This window comes from Marmota flaviventris, chromosome 10, assembly GCF_047511675.1.
Source record: "Marmota flaviventris isolate mMarFla1 chromosome 10, mMarFla1.hap1, whole genome shotgun sequence".
NCBI lineage: Eukaryota > Metazoa > Chordata > Mammalia > Rodentia > Sciuridae > Marmota > Marmota flaviventris.
Window position 1 is genome coordinate 33,047,975 of NC_092507.1, and position 24,380 is coordinate 33,072,354.

General features: G+C 41.5%; 2 protein-coding genes across 2 annotated transcripts in view; one reads left to right on the forward strand and one right to left on the reverse strand.

The window, feature by feature from the left end:
• Nucleotides 1-3,603: 3,603 nt before the first annotated feature.
• On the reverse strand, nucleotides 3,604-10,495 carry Ebna1bp2 (EBNA1 binding protein 2). Its single transcript, XM_027937639.3, has 9 exons — nucleotides 10,277-10,495; nucleotides 10,111-10,194; nucleotides 9,726-9,895; nucleotides 8,961-9,084; nucleotides 7,846-7,935; nucleotides 6,219-6,294; nucleotides 5,871-5,964; nucleotides 3,963-4,125; nucleotides 3,604-3,825 (listed from the first exon to the last, which is right to left on the reverse strand). The coding sequence occupies exons 1-9, from the start codon at nucleotides 10,340-10,342 to the stop codon at nucleotides 3,775-3,777; spliced, it is 918 nt and encodes a 305-aa protein (XP_027793440.1). The 5' UTR covers nucleotides 10,343-10,495; the 3' UTR covers nucleotides 3,604-3,774.
• Nucleotides 10,496-10,597: 102 nt separating this feature from the next.
• Nucleotides 10,598-24,380, forward strand: part of Cfap57 (cilia and flagella associated protein 57) — a 70,072-nt gene continuing 56,289 nt past the window's right edge. The window contains exons 1-6 of the mRNA XM_027937638.3: nucleotides 10,598-10,677; nucleotides 10,888-11,061; nucleotides 16,334-16,650; nucleotides 18,781-19,067; nucleotides 20,996-21,203; nucleotides 23,972-24,124. Of these exons, the coding sequence (XP_027793439.2) occupies nucleotides 10,905-11,061; nucleotides 16,334-16,650; nucleotides 18,781-19,067; nucleotides 20,996-21,203; nucleotides 23,972-24,124 (1,122 nt within the window). The 5' untranslated portion in view covers nucleotides 10,598-10,677; nucleotides 10,888-10,904. The remainder of the gene's footprint in view (nucleotides 10,678-10,887; nucleotides 11,062-16,333; nucleotides 16,651-18,780; nucleotides 19,068-20,995; nucleotides 21,204-23,971; nucleotides 24,125-24,380) is intronic.

The window sequence follows — 24,380 nt, forward strand, 5'->3', positions numbered from 1 at the left end:
TGCATATCTAGTCTCCAGAAGAGCAGCAGTAACAACACTGGTGTATCAGCTGCTGCTGTATCAGTAACTGCAGTGGTGTTCTTTTCAAATTTCACTTCAAGCCTGATCATTTTTTATTTCTTGACTGTACATTCATCTTTTTAAAAAATTTTATTATTAATTTATTTATTTTTTTAGTCATAAGTGGACACAATGTCTTTATTTCACTTTATGTGGTGCTGAGGATCAAACCCAGCACCTCACACATGCTAGGCGGGAGCTCTACCTCTGAGCCACAAACCCAGCCCAACTGCACCTTCATCTTTGTTGATCAATTCTCTTTCCATCATCTGCTCCTTTAAAATATGTGTGGGTTCACTGCTGAGACAAGGAGAAAACACAATTATACACATTGTTCTCATGTGTCTATGAAATGAATAACAGATGCATAGTGACCAATCACAGATGGACTTTGAAAGAAATGATGAATAACCACTGATTATTGTGCATCAGTTATTTATGCAGTGATTTGTAGACTGAAGAGCCAGCAGAGATTGTCTCTACCTTAGGCCACTCACTATTCGGTTGATACACTTTGGTAAATGAAAAGCAGTCTTGTTGAGACACTGCTGTACAGCACCTGGATAACTGGAATCCATGGATATTAAATCATGAAAAGAACTGCCTGTACTCTGCATTAGGGACTGCTATCTCTCAATGCATGGGACTGTACTTTAAAGTAAGAAATACAAAGGGATAATATTGCCTGCATCCTGATCATGTTTTACTCCGAGGGCAGGAAAGATACAGAACTGGTGCCAATGAGTTCTGGAGGACAGTTCTGAGACTAATGCAAGGGATTCCATTTGTAAAATTAAAAAGGCAAAAAGGAAAAAGGGAAGGAAGGACAAAAGGCAGAGAAATAGTTTTCAAGCCCTTTAAAAGTACTTAGCACTAATAACTTACTTTTGGTCTTACCAGTGCATACTGTATCCTTTCTTTAGACTCTTAACAGGGTCCACACATAATTCAAAGTGTCTACCTGCTTCTGAGGTCCCCTATGTGAATTTACTCTAACTTTAACCCTTTTCCCTTTTGTCTTCTGAAAACATGAGCTGTGTGATCAGAATTTTGTTAGCTGAAATTAGCTTATGAAAACTAAATTAATTTTGCTCTAGAAACTCAATATTATATGAAAATAGAACTGTTCTTTGTATCAGTGACAGTATCACAAAATATTTTAAAAATCTGCTCAAGAATATACTTCTCAGATATTTCTAGTTTCCATAAAAATAAAGTATGACTTCTTAACAGGTACAGACAGGGAAGACAGGTAAAGGAGCTTACCACCCAAAGTAAGGCCAGCACCTAAACTGGCCTGCCCACCTACATACAGCCTCTGCATAGCTTCCAGTCAACATTGGACCATCTCCCAAATCCAGACAACCAAGGCTCATCGGAAAGCTACCTGCTCTAATTTGGATGTGATTTGTCCCCCAAATGATTATGTGCTAGAGGGTGGTCCCCATTCTGGCAGTATAAAAAGGTGGTGATCCCTTTGAAGTGGGACCCAGTGCAAGGGGATTCGGTAGAGTATTTCCCTCAGATGGGATTTATACTGGTCTCAAGGAGTTCTCAGAACTAAGTTGTTATAAAAGAGCAAAATAGTACCTGAATTTCTGAGGCTATGTGTCATGTTATGTGATCGCTTCCATACACGTTCTCACCATGATTCCACAAGCTGAGGCCCTCCACATAGGTTGTACAGATAAGGTCATTGCCCAATCTTGGACTTTTCAGTCTTTAAATCCAACTGAGTAAACCTTTTATTCTTTATAAAGAACCCAGCCTCAGTTATTTTGCTATAGCAACAAAATGAACTAATCAACCACACCAAGAAAATAACCCTGAACAAGGGAAACAACAGGATTATTGGGCATGGAAGGAGTGGATTATCAAGATTATTACTTAATTATGCGGTATACAATGTTCTAGGTGTTTTACATATATTAACACCGACAGAAATCCAAAGAGTTAGTTACTATATTGTGTACATTTTGTCAGATAACATGCCAAAGGTCAAATAGGAAGTAAACAACAAAACCCACTAGTCCAAGTTTTTAATTTCTACAATACTATTGCTCAACATGCAAAAGAGAGAAGACAAATACAGAATGTTCTCTCATATGTGAATACAAAATAAAAAATCAGAATGAATATAAAACAGTGATTACTACATGCTGCAAAGATTGGAGGGAAGTTAAATAATGGTACCAAAACACAGCAGAGAGAAGTAATTTCTAGTGTTCTACAGCACTGGGTAGTGACTATAGTTCACAATAACCTCTTACCTATTTTATGATTAACTAGGAAGGGCTTTGAAGGCTCCAAATACACAATGTAATAATGAGATTAAAATCATGAATTGCTCTAGTTTGATCAGTACACCATGTATATATGTACTGAAACACCATGGTACTCATAAAAGTACAAATGAATTTTTTAAAAAAGAAAAAGGAAAAGCAAAATGCACAAGTGGGGGCTAAGGAAATAGAATGAAGGAACAAAAGAAAACTTTTATAAAAAGCTTGAACCAGGGTTGGGGCTATAGTTCAGTGGCAGAGCGCTGGCCTAGCATGTGTGAGGCACTGGATTTGATCCTCAGCACCACATAAAAATAAACAAAGGCATCCCATCCATCTACAACTACAAAAAAATTAAAAAAAAAAAAAAACTTGACCTATAATTTATGACATGATAAGGTACTCCAACTATAGAAATGCAAAATGATATAAAAAGAATCAATTGGAGAATAAACCTTCAGGGGTAAAAGGAAAACTAAAATAAATATTTAATAAAATGATGAGACAAAAAGAAAGAAATGTTTCAAATTAGACCCAAAATGCAAACCTACAAGTAATTAGAAGAGGTTCAACATTTGACTAACAAATTCCAGAATCAGAACAAAGAAAAATGGCCATCTACTTGAGAAGAGAAGTTACCTAGTAGGATTTCACAGAATGGAAAAATATGAATCGTTCTAAACACTTTAATCAAAGAACAAAAATATGCCCACACCAAGACATGTTACCATAAAATTTCATATTTTCAGGGAGAAGAAAACCTTCCAGAGGGAAGTGAGAATGAGAGACACCAGATCCACAGAGAATCTTCAACACTTTAAGAGAAAAGTGTTACCAGCTAAATTAGAAGTAATTCAGAAACATGGGGAGATAAAAAGTTTACCTCTTATACTCCTTTTCTTAGGAAGATACCAGAAAATGATACAGAATGAAAAGAGGTGTAAGCTAAGAAACTGAGGGATCTGAGAAGTAGTGGAGCCAACTTAGATCTACAAGAGACAAAGTGACAGACCTGCAGCAGAAGGTGGATAAAATGGTAAAGCATCTGGACAGAACTAAGGACACAGAGGAAAATTAGGCAGGAGAAAAATGTCTAGGGGATCAATAACCAAGGAACAATCAAAACAGGAATGTGATCACAATGAATCTCCCTTTACAACCAGTGATTGTGATATAATTATTTGGAAGGACTGGAAAGAGAAAATGAGGGAGGCAGAGTTTAAATCTTCACCTATAGTAATAAAAAGGCTCAAAGTCTAAATTATTAATAAATAGGAATATTATTTAATATGCAAAGTCACTTCCAAATCTTTCAGTCCAAGAGTATACATTTCATTGATTTTTTTTTTTTTTAAACAAAAAGAAACCAATGTACTTTGAAATTCCAAGGCTTCATGCCTTTTGCTTTGTTCTTTGTATAAAAAGAGGCTGTTCAGCGGGTTCTGCTCTTCATCTTCTCTCTCGTTCGTTTTCCAGGTCTCTTCTACACAAAAAAAGAATCACATCTGGTCACACAGCACTTGATCTTCTGCCCCAGGGTGAGAAGAGGCAGATGAGGAGAGTGGGTTTAGGGGGAGAGGAGATGGTGCCCACCCTGACTTGCGTACCCCCACCACTTACATTTGCTCCTTTCTTTCCAGGCCTCTTGGGGCCCTTAGCATGGGCTGTCTTGGCCCGGAAGCTGGATACATCATCATGGCTCTCACGAGTGTTCCACTTGGAGCCTTTCTTCTTTCCACCAAAACCAAATTTCTGGTTTTTGTATCGTCGCTTGGCACTGGGCCTGGAGAAAGGGGGTCCTACAGGTCACTGGAGCACTGTAACCCCTGATGACCTTATGGCCTGATGATACTCTCCAGTTCCTTTCTGTACAGCTCTGCAGGCACTACTATCACCACAATTCCATCCTTGGCCCTGCATTTTTATAAATTACCTCATCTATTTATGGTTTTAACCCCCAGAGCAGGAAGACCAAAAAAAAAAAAAAAAAAAAACATAGGATAGAATCTGTATATGACATGTGTCTTTGGAAAGCTTTTTTATTTTAAGTTAGTCTTGCTAAACCATCCTCAGTTGTTGCTATTCCTTTCAAGGATATAAGATGCAGTCAAAATCCAAATGTAATAAATTTTAGAGTCATCAAATTCAGTCTATTCAAAATCATATGTCATCTCCCTTCCTAGACTTCCTATGTAAATTATGTAAATGCTCCATCTTGTGCTCCACCTTGGGGCTAGAGCTCCTACCATCTGCCCAGGCACCCAGGCAGCGGACACTCACTCTTTTTTTTTTTTTTTTTTTTTTTTAGGGTACCAGGGATTGAACTCAACCACTGACACACTCTCAGCCCTATTTTGTACTTTATTTAGAGACAGGGTCTCACTGAGTTGCTTAGAGCCTTGCTTTTGCTGAGGCTGGCTTTGAACTCACAATCCTCCAGCCTCAGTCTCCCAAGCCACTGGGATTACAGGCATGCGCCACCGTGCCCGGCTCTACACTCACTCTTAGTACCCACTTCAGTTACTAAGTCATGCTGATGTGACTTCTTAGATGCTTCTTCAACATGTTTTCTCCTCGCTATCCTCTGCATGTGTACAGCATTATTAACTGTGCATTTGGACTTTTGAAATAGACACCTAATCATGTCTCCACTTCCCTCAAGTCCATCACTGACCCAAATGCCACTGTAATCTTTTCAAACATGAGTACGATCTGCTCATCATTCTCAGTAAAGCCTCTGAGTGTCTCCCCACTGCCTCCTGGATGAAGCCCAAGCTCCTCTACAGTGAGCAACAGCTCAGCCCAGCCCGCCTCCCCACTCCTCACCTCCCACTGCATTCCCAGTGGGGCCAGATGCTGGCTGTTCCTTATCCACAACCTGCTGTCTCATGACTCTATGCCTCTGTTCACTGGAGTTCCTTCTCCTTCCTCTCTCTCTCCTACTCTCCTGGTCAATTCTTACTCCTCACACTAGGCTCAGATGGGATCCTTCTCCGGGCAGTCACGCCCAGGCTATGTAAGAAACTTCTAAAATGTGCTTCTAAACTATTCCCTAAATGTCTTTATCATAGTTTTTGTTGTATTTTATGGAAATTATCATTCCCCCATCAGGCCTGGTATGCAGGTATACAGAAAGGTGGACTAAGAAGAATAATAGCCAACATTCTCCCCTTTAATATTCACAGTACTATAACTACACACCTTTCTTCATTATAGTAAATGGGCAATTAACAAGTGACTTCCTCAAAGCTACCCTACTAATGAGCAGCAGAATCCAGATCTGACCCCTAGATGTGTGCTTTTAACTAACACATTGTGTGATGGGGAACCACATGATGCTTCAGCGTTCACTTAACATAAACCAAGTACTTTATTTTCATCTTCAAAGGTTGATATAGCTAAAAAGATCCATCACATGGTGCTATAATTGGGTCTAATCTGCAGCTGCATTCTCTCAACTCAGAGGCCACTCCTGTGAAGGTCCTCCCATCCACTACACATCACAGAACCAAACCAAAAACCTCTTACCCTTTCTTCATCTGCTGGGCTTTAGCTGCTGCCTTTGTGCCCTGTGGGACGGATTTCTGATCACCCTCAAGGAAATCCAGTTTATCAGAGAAGCCTATGAGTGAAGAAGCACTTTGATCAGCACCATTATGTTTTAAGAAAGAAGAAAGGTTTAAAACTCAAAATAAAGGTGTTATTTTCCAAACTGATTTTAAGAAGCACATCTTGCTCTCCATATCATTCCCAGAACTTAGGTCCAATTGTTACCCATCAATCAAGAAGACTCAAAGCACTCCGTGTTCAAATTACCTCTCAGGTATGCTCTATCCCCATTCTCCTACATCCTTAGCAGAGAGATATTTGACTGACCTTTCTGATATTTCTTAATGGCATTCATCATATGCTTTTTCTCCTGCTGCCTCTTCTGAAGAACTTCCGTTTGCACCTGTGATATGGACACAAGGACAGTTATACCCATTTCAAATCATTACTCCAAGTGTCCACATTCTCTCAATGTGATAAGAAAACACACAACCACATGCTGTGATTAATATCACTACCATTTAACATTTACATCTATGTGCTAAGGGTTCTCTATATATTCTCAGTTCACCTTCAAATTCTTATTATCTATTAAACTGAAACACAGAAGGTGTACTTGTTCAAGTTACATAGCAAGAATGTGCAGAGCAGAGATACACAAGCCAGCAGCCTGACTCCACTGTCTGTACTCTTACCTCTTCACACAATCCTACAGATCGTGTTTAGGTCTACAGTCAATTTTTCTCATTGGTCATACTTGGGAAGATTAAATATCCAACCCACTGTTACTAGACATGAAAGCACTAAAAGAAAAAGGGAGGAAAAAAAAAAAAAAAAAACTTCCCAGAAAACAAGAAAGAAAAAAGCTTTAAAGACAAAAGGAGACAATATACTTTAAGGCAGGGCTTCTACATCTCAATACTACTGACATTCTAGACAGGGTAACTCTTTGTTTGGCACAGCGGCTGTCCTGTGAATCGCAGAGTGTTTAACAACATCCCTGCCCTTTACCCACTGGATGCCAGCAGCACCCCTTCACTCCAAGATATGACAACCAAAAGATGTGTGTATACTGTGACAAATGTTCCCTGGAAGCAAAATCACCTCACATTGGGAACCACTGCGCACTGGTATTCTCAAATTAGAAAGTGAGATGAGCTGAGCTTTGCTTTCAATAAAGCCATTGCCAGTATGTTTGAGATAATGTTAACCACCCACCTCCAGATCAAAGAAACACTAAATCCACAGCTGATCTTTAGCAGAGGACAGGATGTTAGTCTCCTCTTCCTCTGCTGAGGATTTATCCGAAAATTACCCCAAGTGGCTCCATGCCCAGATCACAAGGGCTATGTCCAAAACACTGTGACAAAGCCTTAACTCCCATGTAAAACCTCCTCACTCATTCCTTCCCACAACCTTAACTATAATACCTGTCATCTTTCTTACATGACTATACAATAAAAAGGAAGTAGAGAACAGTTTCACAGAAAGCCTAATCTTGTTTTACATTAGAACTCAGATAATCATAGTCAAAAACATGTGTACCATTTTTTTCCCTCAGACCGGGAAAATCAAGGCCAGTGAGTCCCATCCAAGATGCATATCAAAAGCACCTGAGAAGCTTTTGAGGGGCATGGGAGAAAGTATACAGATTCCCAGAAACTCTGAAGCATGGAAATGTTTCAAAAATTTTCACCTAGTAATTTTGCTGAGAGATCAGGTATGGAAACCACCGATTTGGACTCAACCCATTACTGTACAGATGTGAAGATTAAAGCCCAGAGAAGCTGTCAGCTCCACCTGCCCTTACCACCCTAGTCCTGGCACTGCACACAACCCACTGTGATAACACATGATCAAACACCCTCAAGGCCTAGAACCAAATCAGACCCTGGCAATCTGATTTCACATACAATATGGTCTTGTTCTATTCCTTACACATTTTCTTTCTCACCTTCTTTCCATATTTCCTAAGTGCTCGCAGTTGTTTAGCTTTTTCAGACTTCTCCATGGCGGCCTGTTTAGTCTGCAGCTTCTGTCGAATCTAAAATGCAAAAGGTTGTCAGATCTACTTAGGGTGCAGAAGAACAGAGAACAGTGTATACCGTGGAACCTATAAATCATCTATTCTGACCCATGTTTCACATATGAAGACAAGGAGGCCCAAAGGCTGAGCACTTTGCCCAAGAACACAAAAGTATCAGTGGTGGGGCCAGAGCTTAAAAGTAACTTCCTACTCCCAGTGTGCTGTTTGTTCCATTACACAAAAGTTGTCATCCGTGAAAGAAAACCAATTTCTCCCCATGCCCACTGTCTGTACAAAGGTTAAGCCTGCATGCAGCCTCAGTGCCCTTCTCTAACAGGCCTCACAAAAAAAAAAACACCTCCAGCAGATATCTAATACCCACCCTCTTCCATCAAACATACACATTTCAGTTGAAGGATAAGATATCACTACAAACAAACAAGAGACATGTATGAGCTGTTCTCTAGATTAGCTTCTCTGGGTACCACCAATAGTTCCCTAACATCTAACTTGATACCCAGGGGATCCATTTAAATATAACCTTGCTTCAGTGTTGGCAATTCTCTCCCCCTCAAAGTTAAAATGAGGACCAAGTGCCACCTAACTCTAAATTATATTGTATCTGAGCCACATATTAATCTGTCATTTTACAAAGAAGTGAGGGCCCAAGAAGAAAATGTATTTACAAGTGATAGCATTGCTTCCTGGCAATAGAAGCACCAGAACAACTGTGCTGTGTTCTCTGTACACCATGTCATGGCAACTAGGAAATATGAAAGCCATCTTAACTTTAGGACCATTTTTATACTACTTCCTTTCTCCTTAGTTATTTAAATTAGGAAAAAGTCATTCTTATATTTATCTAATGGGTGGTAACAACCATAAATCTAAAGTAGAAAATCTCTGAAAGAGATAATAAATGTCTTTGACAACCAGCTCCCCAATATTGGGTTTATAGTTCTTTCTAAAACACTATAGGAGATAGGCCAGCTGAATATACTTTAGTACAAAGCCTTGGCTTTCCAGACAAAAACATTTCTTACCTTTTGCATCTGTTGATCGGACTTAGCCATTTCTGCAAAATAATCAGTTGGCCTCTTGGTAGGGACTTTGAGCTGATGGAGGCGGGGTAATACTGCAAGCACAGCAGCCTGGGCCTGGCGGTAGCTGAGATTACAGGGCAAAACGTGAAATGAGATGAGGGAGAAAGGCTTTCATTCCTTCTCACTGCCTCTCATGAGTTTTTCAAGCTGAGAAGCACTCAACATCTGACCTTCACTAACAAGAACAAATGAATAAACACACAAAAGTGGGACTGAAACCTTATTAATTTGGCATCTTAGAAAGATTTCACTGTACACCATTATTTTAAAGGAGAGAAATTTTGCTAAAAATAAGTTAGCAGTTTAAAAGAATGACTACTCTAAAGGTGCCAATTAACACACAAATTAATGTCAATTATGAATTTTTATATAATTACTAAACAAAGTACAGTCAGGGAGCCCCCCCCTCCGATAAACAAAGTTTGTTCTAATAACTAACTGCATGTGCACACACATAAGCTTTACAAGTGAATATTTCAAAATAGTCTAAAAACTGGACTTAAAATCAGAACTAGTAGACCAGGGAGCTCTTCTCTCAACCAAGGAGAATCCCTTAGCTCTTCCTCCTCTAGGGAAGAGTCTTCCCATTCCCAAACATGTGCTAACTCCCTGGGGATCCAGAGAGTGCAGTCTCACTACTTCCTTCTCTCCCTTATTCTCTAGCACAAGGACCCCAACTTCTCCCATAGTGGAAAATAAACATACAAACTCATTTCCCGCTGGAAATCATCTTCTGGATTAACAGCTTTCTGGTCTTTGTTCTGAGGTGTAGGCTGAGGGTCACTAATTTCTGGCACCGGACCCAGGGTCACATCGAGCCTTTCAACCCACTCCAGGTCCCGCTTGAATTCAGCCAAACACTGTTTCAGGCCATTCTAGGAAATTCAGACACTGAGCTCACAAGAAAAGCAAGAGTTTGTCTCTCTCACGCACAAACCCAATAAGAAAAGTGCTACACCCAAATACCCAGACAGACCCTCTAGGCTTTGGGCAGGTTGCATCTTCCTGGGACAAGAATCAGTCTCCAAACACAACACTGCCTTGTGCGCCTCCCATTTCCGAGTACCAGTTGCCCGGCGCCCGCGCTCACCACGTCATTCACAGTCCTCTTTGGCCCCTCTAGCACGACATTGAGGCCTGGCTTCAGGAGTCCGCGGGAAAACGCATCCTGCAACTGCAAGACACAGTGGCGGTCAGTATCAGAGGAGTAAGAGCCCCTCTTTCCGCGCCCCGACCGGCGAGCTCTGCTGACATACCTCTCTGTCCGTGACAAGAGAATCATCAGAATCCGAGTCGGAGCCCGACAGCGGGGGAGTGTCCATCTCGTCGCACGCCCGACCCGCGCCTACCTGGAAGCGCAGGGTAGCCCGAGGCCCGCGGGACTGGCAGGGGAGACCCTCGCCGCGGACGCTGCGCTCAGCACCCACTCACACTCGCAGCTCCACGTGCGCCCAAGCCACACCAGCACCAACAACTCACCGACCGTGCTCAGCTCCTCGATCGAGACTTCCGCTTCCGGCTACAAGCCACACTTCCGGTTTGTGGTTGCCATAGGAACCGCTGCGACGTTTGGAAGTGCCAGGGCTGCTTGGAATCCCTAGGGGTAGCACCTCTGGATACGTGCTTGGTCTGCTGAGCCTGAGTGAAGAAGCGAAAGGTGGGAGAGGTCCCTGAGGTCGTCAGGAGGAGCTGAACGTGCAAGGGAGAAAAGGAAAGGGGAGAAGGAGCCCTAGGGGACCGGCCAGATTGGGGGGGCACCCCGAGGTGAGGAGGAGGGCTAGGGGGCGGGGCCAGGGGCGTGTCCTGGGTGGGGCGGGGCGGGGCAATGCACTTATTCTGCTCTGACCCGCTGCTTGGTCTTTAGCAGAACTCTGGCAAGGGATCATGTCTACCGTCGTAGCTCAGTGGCTGCATGTTTTTGGTCTTCGAGCCCACGTGGCCAACAATATCTTTTTCTTCGATGAACAGATTATTATATATCCTTCAGGAAATCATTGTGTGAAGTACAATGTGGATCAGAAGTGGCAAAAATTTATTCCAGGTAAAATCCTTAACATCCTGATGTATACATTAACGGCTCATGCCAAATAGAACCCTGTAATCTCAAAACCACGTTTGGAAAGACAGTTTATGACAACTGGAATATTACAGTTTTATAAAGTTAGAAGAAATAAAAGTCAACTTGCATTATTTATTATAGACCAATCAAAGATACGATTGGGCTGGGGATATAGTTCATTTGGTAGAGTGCTTCCCTCACATGCACAAGGCCTGGATTCAATCCTCAGCAGCACAAAAAAAGAAGAAGAAGAACAATGAAAATAAAAAGAAAAAAACCAAGAAGCAAAAAAAAAAAAACAGTTAAATTTAACAAAATTAATATTAATTTTAAAGTATTTTTGCATTGTAATTTCAGGAAAACAATATTTTTTAGATCTCTTTTTATGCATCTTCAGTGTCATTGGCTTTGTCCTCACCAGACCCCCTTTTGGAGTTGTAAACACAAGTTTTCCAAAATACACCATCTTCAGTACACCTTTTAAATCCTGGTACAATGAAGACACAAAAAATTTTACCCTTAGTCACACACAAAAAAATATTTGTATGACATTACATTTTTTGTTCTCATTCATCCTGTCAGTGATATTTATGACAATTCAATCCACTCTTTTTCCCCACTCTTTATTGTGTTGAACGCTTTAGTATGATATGTGCATATAAAAGTATATACTCTATATATGTAATAAAGAATTACTATTACATGAAAATCTATGAACCATCCAAGATAATATATAGAACATTGCCAGTTCCAGTACTTCTCTCCCATCCCCACACACCCCCATTTTTGAATTTTGTATTATTTTCCATACAGCTTTTATTACATATATGTGTGATTTTATGCAAAATATATTTTTATTTTTGCTATTTTCCAATTTTATTTAAATGGAATCATAATGTATGTAGCCTGTAACTTGCTTCTTTTGTTCAACATCATGCTTTTGAGATTCATGCATCTTGATACATATAACTGAGTTCATTTTATTGTAGCATAGTATTCCAATCTCTGAATATAATGTCTCAAATATATATTTATATACCCATCCTAGGCTTGAGGGGCATTCGGGGAAATAACAGCTATTTGCTATTAGAAATGTTACCACTATAAATATTCTTGCATTCATACATGTTCCTGCACTTTGCAAAGATTCTGTAGGACTCACATCCAGGAATAAAATTAATGAGGACCCTTAGTGCCAACAATGCATAAGGGTCCTCATTCTTCCACAACTTTACCAACCCTTTGTCATGTTCAACTTCTCATTTTTTGCTAGTCTAATGCTTGAGAAGAGGTATCTTATTGTGATTTTAGTTTGCCTTTCTCTATTACTAATGCAAATTAGTATCTTTTCACATATTTACAGACTACTCCTACTTAGCCTTGTGTTATTTGTCTCATTCAAGCTTTTTAATCCATTTTTCTATTGTTCTTCATGGGGCTTGGGGTTTTTTTGTTTTGTTTTGTTTTGTTTTAGTAACTTCCTTATTGACTTAATGACACACTTTGTATTGTCTATGTACTAATCATTCCAATCTGGAGCTTGAATTTTCTCCCCCATGTTATCTTTTGATGGACAGAAATTCTTAATTTTATTGAAGTCAGATTTACCAAACATCAGGTAATATTCTGTTAGAATAAACTGTACTAAATATAGTTGGCTTTTTTATGTCTAACATATTTGCTCAACTGTTGTTAATTCTAATAACAAATCTGGATTCTTTGGGGTTTTCTACATAGAGTGTCATATTATCTACAAAAAATGATGGTTTTATTTCTTTTTCTTGTGTTACTGTACTGGCAAGCACCTCCAGACAGAGTTGAATAGGGACAATGAAAGAGAACATCCTTGTCATGCTTCTACTCTTAAAAGGAATTATTTCAATATTTGTTACACAGAAGGATGTTTACTGCAGGCAGTTGTCAATGTCTTTTATCAAGTTAAGGAAAATCCTTTAATTTTCTAGATTGCTATGCATTTCCCCCCAATGAACACATACTGAATTTTATTGCATGCACTTTCTATATTTCCATAAGATTATATGGATTTCTAATATTAAATCAGTCATTGTTTTATATAGACATTTATTTATATTTGCTCTCAAGTTTACTGAATTCTGTCCACCATGATTCTTTTTTTTTCCCCACCATGACTCTTTAGAAATCAGATATTCCAGTTGCAATCATTTTCCTTCTACAGTTAGTGATGATGTGTTAATGGTAGATGCTCCCAGATTATGTTAATTTAAACTTACTTTAATTTCATCCTCATATTTGAAAGAGAATTTGGCCAGGTATAGAATTTTTGTCAGCACATTGCAGTTTTTGCTGCATTGTTTTTTACTTCTGTTTTCTTATTGTGGTTAAGCCATTAGCCATTGGGTCTTCTATCTATAGATGATCAGTCTGTTCTTCTGGATGCTTTTAAGAAGTTTTCTGTGTCTGTTTTTATTATATTGTAGGTTTTATTTTCCCTTTCTAATCTTCCTAGGGATTCTTGGATCCAAGGGTAGGCATCTCGCAGTGATTCTAGAGAGTTTTTAACAATTGTCACTTTGGAATATAGTACCTTTTTCATTCTGTTATCTCCAAGAACTCCAGACCATCTCAACTCTAACCCTCCATGTTTTTAAACTCTTTTTTCTTTGTATTTATCTCTTGGCTTCATTGAATCTCTTTTCAGCCATATCTAGCCTACAATTTAGTATATCCGTTGAGATTATCATTTCAGTTATTATGCTCATATTCTCACACTTCCTACCTAAACCGCATCTCTTCTGCTCTGAATTCCATTTTATATCAGCAGGACCTCCTTCATATGTGTGGGTCCTCTCAGCTATACACTTAAATGCTGCCCATATATCCTGTAAACAGTCACCCTTTGAACATCTTTAGGCCTTCTCTGATGGTAGAGACTGACCTAGGAAAGAGCCAATGCTGGTCTTGTCGTTAGACTCAGGACCATTTAGGCAGGGAATTCCAGAGTCCTGGGTACCTGGAATGTGATATAGAAAATGCAATGCAAATGCCAGGTGGTCCCTGGATTCCATCCCCTGGTAAGGGCTATAGCTAGAAGACCACCTAAAATAGGGAACCCAGGAGGAGTGAGTTTTCCTTCATCTTCTCTAGGCAATCTTATGCTCCCAGCTTTAGCTTCTCACCAGGCCTTTTACTTCAAATCTGAGTTTTTAGTCCCACCCTCTGCCCTGAGCTTTAGAATCATATCTAACTGCTAGGCCTCTTTACCCACATGCCCCACAATATACCTTGTGCACTGTATCAAAAATTCAATTCTCATTTCTTCTTTTCTCCTGCTATTTCCTGCTATTTTCAGATCAAACTGCCAGATATTCAAACTCATGATAAAGATATGACTACAAAAGTCATGCTGTCCTAGCGTAAATATTCTAGAAACCCAATGCTATATATGCAAAAATATAACTTTAATATATTCGTTCATTATTAATTAGTGCTGGGACAATTGACTAGGTGTTTGAGAAATGGGAACCACTTTATATCCTCACTTCATATTTTTTATCATCATGGGTCCAAGATGAATTAAAGGTTTAAGCTTAAAAATATTGTAAAAAGCTGGGAGCAAATACGCATAAATATTAAGTATGTGAATGGGCTGTGTAAGCAAGTCATGGGGCATAGTCTTCACCGTCACCCCTAACTCCCTCAGTCTAAATTCTATCCCAGGGGTCCCACTCGTCCCCATCACCTGAATTCATTCTCATTTCTCTCCCTCATTCCAGCAGTCACTAAATCCTACTGGTTCTACGTATTGGCATTTCTCTAATCTCCCCTCCTCCCATTACTTTCACCCCTACTGCCGCCTTATAGTGTATTGCACCCTTACCTCTCGCTTCTGCAAATAACCTGCTGGCTACTCTCATCCCCTCCAGGGCTGCCTTCCATCTGGCTGTCAGAGGCTCTTTCTATACACCCTGTCTGACCTTTCCTAAAAGTTTTCAGTGGCTTTCATTGCTTCCCAGGTGTAATCCAAAATCATTGGCAAAGTTCTCAATGACCCCGAAACCTGGTTCTTCCCTGAGCTTCCCTTATTGCCTGTAGCTCTTCCAGAAAAGTTCCATGTACTGGGCAACTTGCTGTGACCCTCCCAGCATGGAGTCCATCAGACGGGGACCTAGCCCATCACTTCCTAGCGCATCTTCCCCTGCTTCACAGATCCTCCCTGCCCAGGTCCCCACACCCACAGAAGACTTTTCCACTATGCACAGTGCCTAGGGCTTACAATACCTTTAGGGGCCCATGAAAATGTTTTAAATTTGTTTTAAAATAAGAAAAAGTAAATATAACAATAATGAATATATAAGAGTGAATCCAGCCTGAATCATATTCATCTTTATATTAATGCAGTCATCAAATGTGTGATTGCATGTATTTTTTAAATAGTGTAGAAAAATAAATATACTTGTACTATTTTATGGAGGAAGAGACATATGTAAGCAAAAGTGTCTAGGGCCCATGAAAATTGCAATGTGGCCCTCATTGAATTTCCTGAAAAAAAAGATTTACATTTTAATCTTTGCCTCAGGCTCTGCTTTCTAGAGGACCACAGCTTTCATTTTCATGCTCATTACTTCGTGAATGCAAGAAAACTGCTATATCTTGAGACATTACCTCTATATTCCAGGAGAAGGGGGATAGAATGCATCTGCCCTTGATCTTCAAGAAAACATAAAGCTTTATCATAAAACCACTTCAGCAGACTTCTGCATCCGTCTCATAACTAAAATGTCACACAGATCACCTAAATATAAGAGAGGCTGAGTTAATATCCCGGCCTTTAAAAGTGTTGAGTGCTGGCCACTCAGAGCACTAAATCTTCTATGATTGGACCTGTTCCTCTCTTCCGGATCCATCTTTGATCATCGTGACTCACATACATTTCTCCAGCAATACCTGCTGCTACCAATTCCCCCACAGCACTCTACTCTTTGTCACCTCCACAACGTTGCTCCAACTTTTGCCACCACATATCCCATCATCCATCCCAACTCCTCTTCCTTCACGAAGGGTTCCTTGACTTCTCCCACCTCATCCTCAGTGAGGTGCCCATCTGATCATTTTCATAACACCCCAGGTGTAGTTGTACGGAGGGATGGCCAGGAACTGATAACTAGGTATTTGTGCACCTTTCTCCTCTGTCAGCAGTGTCACTGCTGAGCCTGCTTGAGTCTTGGTGAAAGCACAACCTACCCTCACTATCCCCTTTTCCCTCTGTTTGCAGGCTCAGACAAGAGTCAGGGCATGTTGGCCTTGTCCATCAGCCCCAATCGGCGGTACCTCGCCATCTCCGAGATTGTGCAGGAGAAACCTGTAATCACCATTTATGAGCTGTCATCCATCCCGTGCCGGAAGCGCAAAGTCCTTAATACTTTTGACTTTCCAGTTCAGAAATTTATCAGCATGGCCTTTTCTCCAGACTCCAAGTATCTATTGACTCAGACATCACCTCCAGAATCAAACCTTGTCTATTGGCTGTGGGAAAAGCAGAAAGTAATGGCCATTATTAGAACTGACACTCAGAACAACCCTATCTACCAGGTACCTCCTAGTATAACAGGTATCATGTAGCTCATAGAATAGTAAGAGCAGTCTTTTATTGAATCCTTGTTTTGTATCATAGTATATATTTCTTACATGCATTTTAAAATTTTGGTCTCACAAGGAATATATATATATATAATTTTATATAAGGAATGCAAAATTATTATTCCCATTTTATAGATGAGGGAGCTGAGGCTCCAAGAGATTAAATAATTCATACAAAATCACACAGGTGATTTTTCCTGACTCCAGCTCCTACCTTCTTTCCTCTATCTAGAACTGCTTTCTGGTTACAGGTTAGGCCCAGAGGTGAATTTTTAAAACAGGCTCACTTGCATGCTCTCCCCCCGCCCTTTGGTCATTTCCAGCAGTTTTGCTAGGCAGCAGGAAGATTTCAAGAATGCAATGCAAAATGGTACATTTTAGGAAGCTTTCAGTGAAATTGTGGTTATATGGGTAACAATTCTTGATTGTTCTTTGAGAGAAAAATAAAGAAGACTCATTAGGAAGCTCATTGCCTCTTAGGCAGGGAGTTCAAAGGTTTTATCTTGGTTCAGTCTAGGATCTTATACTCAGTTTTACAAGATCTCAGTTCTGTTTATGTCCAGAGATACTAGCAATCAATTAGCATCTCAAGCCTAAATTATTCATATCACAGGAGATTGACATCACAACCAGAAAACTCACATCATTTATCCAGTGTATTTCATTCCTAATACAGAGAAGGTTAGAGGCAAAATTAGTAATCAGAAGGTTGCTTGGTGATCTTAGAATCAAACCAAAGGCAGGCCATAGTGAGGCCTGAAGGAGGCATCCCTGCTCCGTGCAGAGAGCATCCCCTCTCAAGTAGATCCACTGAACATTTATTGGATGCCCAGTATGAACCCAGCTGGGAATACAGAGATGAAGAAGCCACACACAGCCCTGCAAGTTGCTCCATGCCTAGTGAGGAGAGCAGGTTGACTGCCCATTAGAGTATGTTAGGATAGAGCCTCTAGGGAAGGAAACTCAGTTGGTGGGAGACCATGCAGATTCTCCTGATAGGTGATTTCTTTCCTCCATGGACAGGGCAATTCCCTCCATCCCCCCACTCCACCCCATGCCCCTAGACATGTGCACACACCTGACCAGCCCTCATTTCTCCATTTCTAGCTGAGTTGCTGTGACCAGCGCAGCCAAAATAGCAGGTTCCAGTGAGGGGTGATGGGAGATTGGAAGAAATAAGACTCACAAACTCAGATTGTGAAATTAACACCTGGGATTGGGTGGAGCATTACTCTCTGATGGAGAAGCAGTTCTAAAGAATTAAACCAGCAATCTTTATTTTATATATATATATATATATATATATATATATATATATATATATATATACACACACACACACACACACACACACACACACACACACACATCATTAATTAGATTAAAGACTATGCAAGCATTATTCTTTGTATTCATGAAAGTTACAGAGTTAGCAACATTATGCAGCTTATTCCTCAGTTACATTCTACAATTATAGGAGCATTGTGTAGCTTTCAAGAAAATCCATTGTTTAAAGTTACTATTATGTGGCAGGTTCAGGAGCAGCAGAGCTGGTAAAACATTGTGGTTGTCTTAGCAAGAGAATTCCTCTATTCCCAGGAGCTGTGGGCCTTAGAGCAAGGTTGAAGCTGATAAGCTCTAGCATAGAGACTCCCCATGGAGGGCATTACCACAGCAACCCAGCATCCTGCACCTGTGCACAGAAACTTTCCCAGGCACCAAGCATGCCACAGCCACAAAGTTATCAGGGATACCAATCTCAGGCACTGGTCTCCCAATCACTGTCACCGCTCTTCACACTGAGCTTCATTCCATTTTGTTGGCACAGAGTTTGATTATTGTTGGAACATGCTCATTCTGCATTTCACCTTTGTAGATTTTCTTTGTGGAACTCATGGGCCCTACATCTACATGGATACACATGTGTGCCCTCATCAAACATGGTATAAAATTCCTTGACTTAGTGATGTGTAAGGGAGTTTCTGAACTACCTGCAATGAGTATTAATTTGAAAAGTTGGAAATAATTCCATTAAGGTTAGTTTTTATATATCTTTTGCTTTTATCCTCTTACTTTTTGCAGGTGAGCATTAATCCCCAGGATAACACTCAGGTTTGTGTCACTGGAAATGGAATGTTTAAGCTTCTGCGTTTTGCTGAGGGAACCCTAAAGCAAACCAATTTTCAGAGAGGAGAATCCCAAAACTATCTAGCCCATGCTTGGGTGGCTGAAGACAAGGTCATTGTTGGCACTGATACAGGAAAGCTTTTTCTCTTTGAATCTGGAGACCAGCGCTGGGAAACCAACATAATGGTCAAGGAGCCCACGGCTAGCTCAAAGAACCTGGAGGTTATCCACGAGTCAGAGAGGTAACGGTGCCCCATGGGCTGATACCCGCATGCTTACTGTACTGAGAACATTAATCAGAGAGGGCATTCTTCAGAATCCACTCATAACCCCTCTACCTTAAAAACTATGTTCATTTTCCTTCTTCCTATATTCAAGCACAAATCTGCCAATTATAACCATTTCTAGATACAATTTTTTTTATTATGATACCTAACTTCTTTTATACACATTTTAAGCTGGGTAAAATGGCACAAGCCTGTAAGGGACTCAGGAGGCTGAGACAGGAGGATCCCAAGTTTGAGGCCAGCCTCAGCAACTTAGCAAGACCCTGTCTCAAAACAAAATTTTTTAAAGGCTTGGGGGTATGTATGACTCAGTGATAGAGAGCCTCTGGGTTCAACCCCCAATACCACAAAATAAAGGGGAGATAAAGAAAGTATTCTATAATTCTCTACACACTTTATCATAACTAGTCTTCAAAATTATAGTTTTTTCAAAAATATTTGTTCTATTGGCTGGCTGCCTGGTTTACTGAACTATTATATACATGCCCACTTGGCGCTTGCAGTTTACAAGGCATCTTTTTAGGTACTGAGGATGCAAGTCCTCTAGGAGTTCAAAATTGAGTGGGAGGTGACAGATAACAGAAGTGCTAGGGAATGTTGTCCCTAAATCTGAAAGAGGAATATGGGCAAAGAGGAGTTCAGGAAGGAGTACCTCTCTTATAACCAAGAATAATCATGTCTCACACATACTGGAAAGTGTCATTGAATGTGGCAGACACTGTTTTAATCACATTCTGTATATTCCCATTTGAGTCCTACCTGTGTGGTATATATGATTATCATGGCCATTTTATAGAGCAGGAAATAGGCTTAAAGTTGTTAAATGACTCACCCAAGATCACCATACTCTAAGTGGCAGGATCAGGATTCAGCCTGAGATCTGTCCAACCCCAAAGCCCAGGCCCTCAACCACAGGGCATCCTGTGGATTCTTCTTCCTCAGTGACTGTCAGTCCACCCATTTTCAACATCTTCCCATGACAGTGATATCTCCTTTTTATTATGATTATGTGGAAGTCTCCTAATAAGTCCCTGTTCCCTCTCCAGTGTGCTGTGTGCACAGTCTTTCAATGGGTCCGGACTCCTAGCACAAAGCCCAGACCACATTGTTCAGCCCACACATCTTTGACATTCTTACCCTTCTGACATGGAGCTTCAATTCCTGCCTGGATCTACTTCACATGCCCAAGGCACTCCCTTGCTTGTGGACTGGGCCATATGCAATTCCCTCCATCCCCCACTTCACCCCATACCCCAGACATGCACACACCTGACTTGCTCCTGTTTGTGCTGCAGGTCTCAGCTGAGAGTTCTCCACCTCTGCTCCCCTCAGAAAGCCCTTGTTATCTGCTGATGAGCTCCTCTGTCATTGTACTCAGCTGCCCCTAACAGTCCTTGGTATATATCCCTCTAGACTGTAAGCTTCTGAGAGCAGGGACTGTGTCAGTCCTTCTTACCATCATTTCACAAAGCCATTAACACAGTATAACTTCAGATAAATATTTATAAGCAAATATAAATATGTATTATACAAATGGATTAATAAGTGAATAAAAATGAAAACCTGGATCCAATCTCAGCCACAGTTGTGTGACCTTAGAAAACTCAACCCTTCTGAGACACTTTTATCTAAACAGAATGGGAATCATCATATCATTATCATGACCATGAGGGTTGAGAAACTACCAAATAAATGTGTAGCTTTCCAGTCTTCTGTCTTTGGAGTTTGTGGCATTCCCAGGCCAAAGGATAGCAGTTTGGCAATAGGAAAGGAGATCATTGAGTGGCTTCTGCCACATCCAAGGACAGCCCTCTTTCTTCTTCTGAGCAGAATTCATCTCGTGGGATTGTCTGACCCCTTTATGTGCTGTTTTCCTTTTCCAGCCTGGTCGAATTTCCACCAGTCAGTTCCCCAGTCCCTTCCTTTGAACAGATCCTGACGACCAGTAGCCACAACCAACTGGTCATGCCCCGGGTGTTCGCCATTGCTGCCTATTCAAAGGGGTTTGCCTGCTCTGCTGGACCCGGAAGAGTTCTGCTGTTTGAAAAGATAGAAGAAAAGGACTTTTACCGAGAGAGCAGGGAAATCCGGGTAAGGAATAGAGGAAGGAAGAAGCAAACCAGGGTCCTATTGGCATTTGTTGTCCAAGAGCAGAGCTCTGACAGGGCACTTGATGGAAAGGGATGGGGTTGGAGTGCTGAACAGAAATGGTGACTTGAGATGGTATCTGTCTTGAGGAAGGATTCAGGGTGAAGCCGACAAAATTGGGGTTTAGGAGCAGGAAGGGTCTAGTTTTGAATCCTGGGAAAGAACCGTAGAGTAAATTACATTTCTTCTTGGAACCTTAGTGTTCTCATAGTAATTATTAGATCAGTTTTAATGTTTAAGACCAAACATATTACTTGCCACATAATAAGCAGCCAGCGATGTTTGTGGAATAAATACAAGGTATTGTAAAGAGAGAGAATATATATTGAGTTGGGGAAGAATCTAGAAGGCTCCTTGGTGTTTAATGGTAATCTTTGAGGCAGGGTCTTAGGAGATGGATAGCATTTGACAGGAAGAAACAAAACCAGGTACTCCAGATGAAGAGGACAGCTTTAGCAGAGGCATCCTGGGACAAGCAGGGGTATGTGGGGAAGACCTTTTCCACAGCCAAGAGGGATTGAAGGCACTGGAAAGGGTAAGAGGGGAGTTGAGGTTGGTCAAAGATCTCCAACGCCAGCCTGGGGGTGTGATTTGCATAACTCAGCAGCACCCTGTAAGGCTGTCTAGTGGGAAAGGTCATGCTTATTAAAACACTGATCTGCCCGTAATACATAGTGGGGGTGAGTCTTGAGGCATTGGATTGAAAGCTGCTAAAAATACAAAGAATGAATTCTGACTTAGATCTGCCATTTATTGACTGAGTGACTCGAGATGAGTTGCTGGATCTACCAAAATCCATGTTTCTTTATTGAGAAAAGTAGCACACTTACACCAAGAAGGATGGTTGTCGAAAGAATGAAATGACAGTCTCTGAAAATCAGCGTGTGCAGTGCTTGGTGTGTGGTGCTCCAAGAATAGTAGTAGTTGTTTAGCTATGATTAGGAATCCATTGAGAGGTGTTTGTTATGGCAGCCAAAAGGTAGTGAGGTCTAAGACGATGGTAGTAGGTACCAGGGAAGGCGGGGAAAAGAGCACCTTTCTGAAGGTTAAGTGTGAATGGAGGTGGGAGGTCAGAGAGGCAAGGAGCCCTCAGAGATGATGCCAGGCTTTGAAGATGGATGCTTGGGGAAAGTTTTGTGCCAAAGAGGAAAATCGGGGGTCAGAGTGAGGAGGGTGTGGGCTGAGGGGGAGAAGGCAGGAGTGGTGTGAGCTTACTTTGCCTATAAAGCAACCCACTCTTATGTTTCTTGATCTATTTGTTTAATGAATACTGGAGTATTTACCATGTGCCAGGCTCTGTGGCAGGGGCTGGAACTACATGGAGAAGCCATCACATGAGAAGCATGATGTTAGACCTCAAAGGACAGGCAAAGAAACAAATGCAATCAGGGTGTCAGATGGGGATCAACTCAGTGAAGAAGATAAGCCAGGAAGAGGGCAGGAAGCCAGAGGGGCAGGAACTCGCTGTCTCTGGAGGAGAACAAGAAAGCTGCTACCATCCATTTGATGAACACCTACTACATGCCAGGCATTGCTGTGAGCACTGGGATGCAGAGGTGGGACGAGGTCTCCAGTGCGAGGGCACCCATTGTACTTTTCACAGTGTGATAAATGTGACAAGAGGGAACTCCCAGGGACTGTGGGCACATTAGGGAATATCAGTGCCCACCCAGCCAAGGCGGGCCAGGGAAGGTTTCCTAGAGCCAGCTCTAACCTGCCAAAGCAAGGAAACTGACTGCATGAAGAAGGATTGGACTGCATGGAAAGATGGCACTCCAAGCAGAGGGGCCTAAGCATGAGAGCCCAGTGTCCTGCCCCCTAGGGAGGTGGGTCCTGCCCTCAGCTCCACAGATCAGGAAAAGCCAAGATAATGAGGACTGAGCAGGGAGATTTCTGATAAGGAGATTTCTGATCTTCCTGAGGATAGAATGATGCAGTGGAAGCCAAATGCTAAGGAATTAAAAATTGAGTTTGTGGTAAAGAAGCAGAAATAGCCGTGCAGGAGCTTTGTGGCTTGATACCATCCCATTTATTGATTTTTTTTATTTTACTTCTTGCACTTTAGGACTCTTGCTAAGGAAGTTGGTTCTAAGCTGACACACTGCCATACATAATGAAAGGGAATAAATAAAAATAAAAAATAGGTGTGTAGGCCAGCCCTTCAATAAGTTTGATTGCCAATAGAAGAAGATGAACAGCCAGGGAAAGGAAATCTGATTTTATTGTCTAGCTGAGAACCGTAGACCCTGTCAGAGACTATTGGCAGAAACTGTGTGACCCTTCTTTTTTCTCTACCCTGTCACTACCACACATGGTGGAAGGGCTGCCACAGCCCTCTGCTGCCCTGAAATGCACACTGTTATGCCTGGTGCCAGGTAGCACATGCCCTGGACTTCCAACAGGTGGGCAGGAGTGAGGTTTAGATAAATGCGTATTGAAAGGGGAATCTCAAGTGGAGATGATGGATTGACAATTTTCATAGTGCTTTTTGTTATTCAGCCACTCATCACTTAAAGGTGAATGGATAGCAGAGTTGAAGCCCCATAGAAGCAGAGGTGCTCAGGCCCTGCCTTCTCCACACCTGAAGAGGAGCCTGGGAAGCATCCTGGTCTGGGGGTCTGTAAGCTAAACGGATCTGAGAGAAATCTCCAGGCCTGAGGACATGCTGACGTGTGGGGCCATTACTAACAGCCATCTTGTGTCTTGAGCAGATTCCTGTGGACCCACAGAGCAATGACCCAAGTCAGTCTGACAAACAGGACATTCTGTGCATGTGCTTCAGTCCCTCGGAGGAAACCCTGGTTGCCAGCACCAGTAAGAACCAGATCTACAGCATCACCATGTCCCTGACAGAGATCAGCAAAGTGAGTCTTCCCAGCAAAGCCTCCTTCCAGATGGGCCTGCGGTGGTGGAGGGACTGGCCACCGTGTGGACAAATTCTTCACAAGCTGAGACTGGATCATTCACCCCACCCCGTCTTCATAACTGAGTAAAGGAAACACTAACTTTAAGATGTCAGCTTAGAAGCATCTGATACACAGGGTGGGATTGTGATTGTTGCTGTATCCTCTTTGGCATTGTCACATGTAAATCCTACCTATCTACCTTTTACCAGCAATT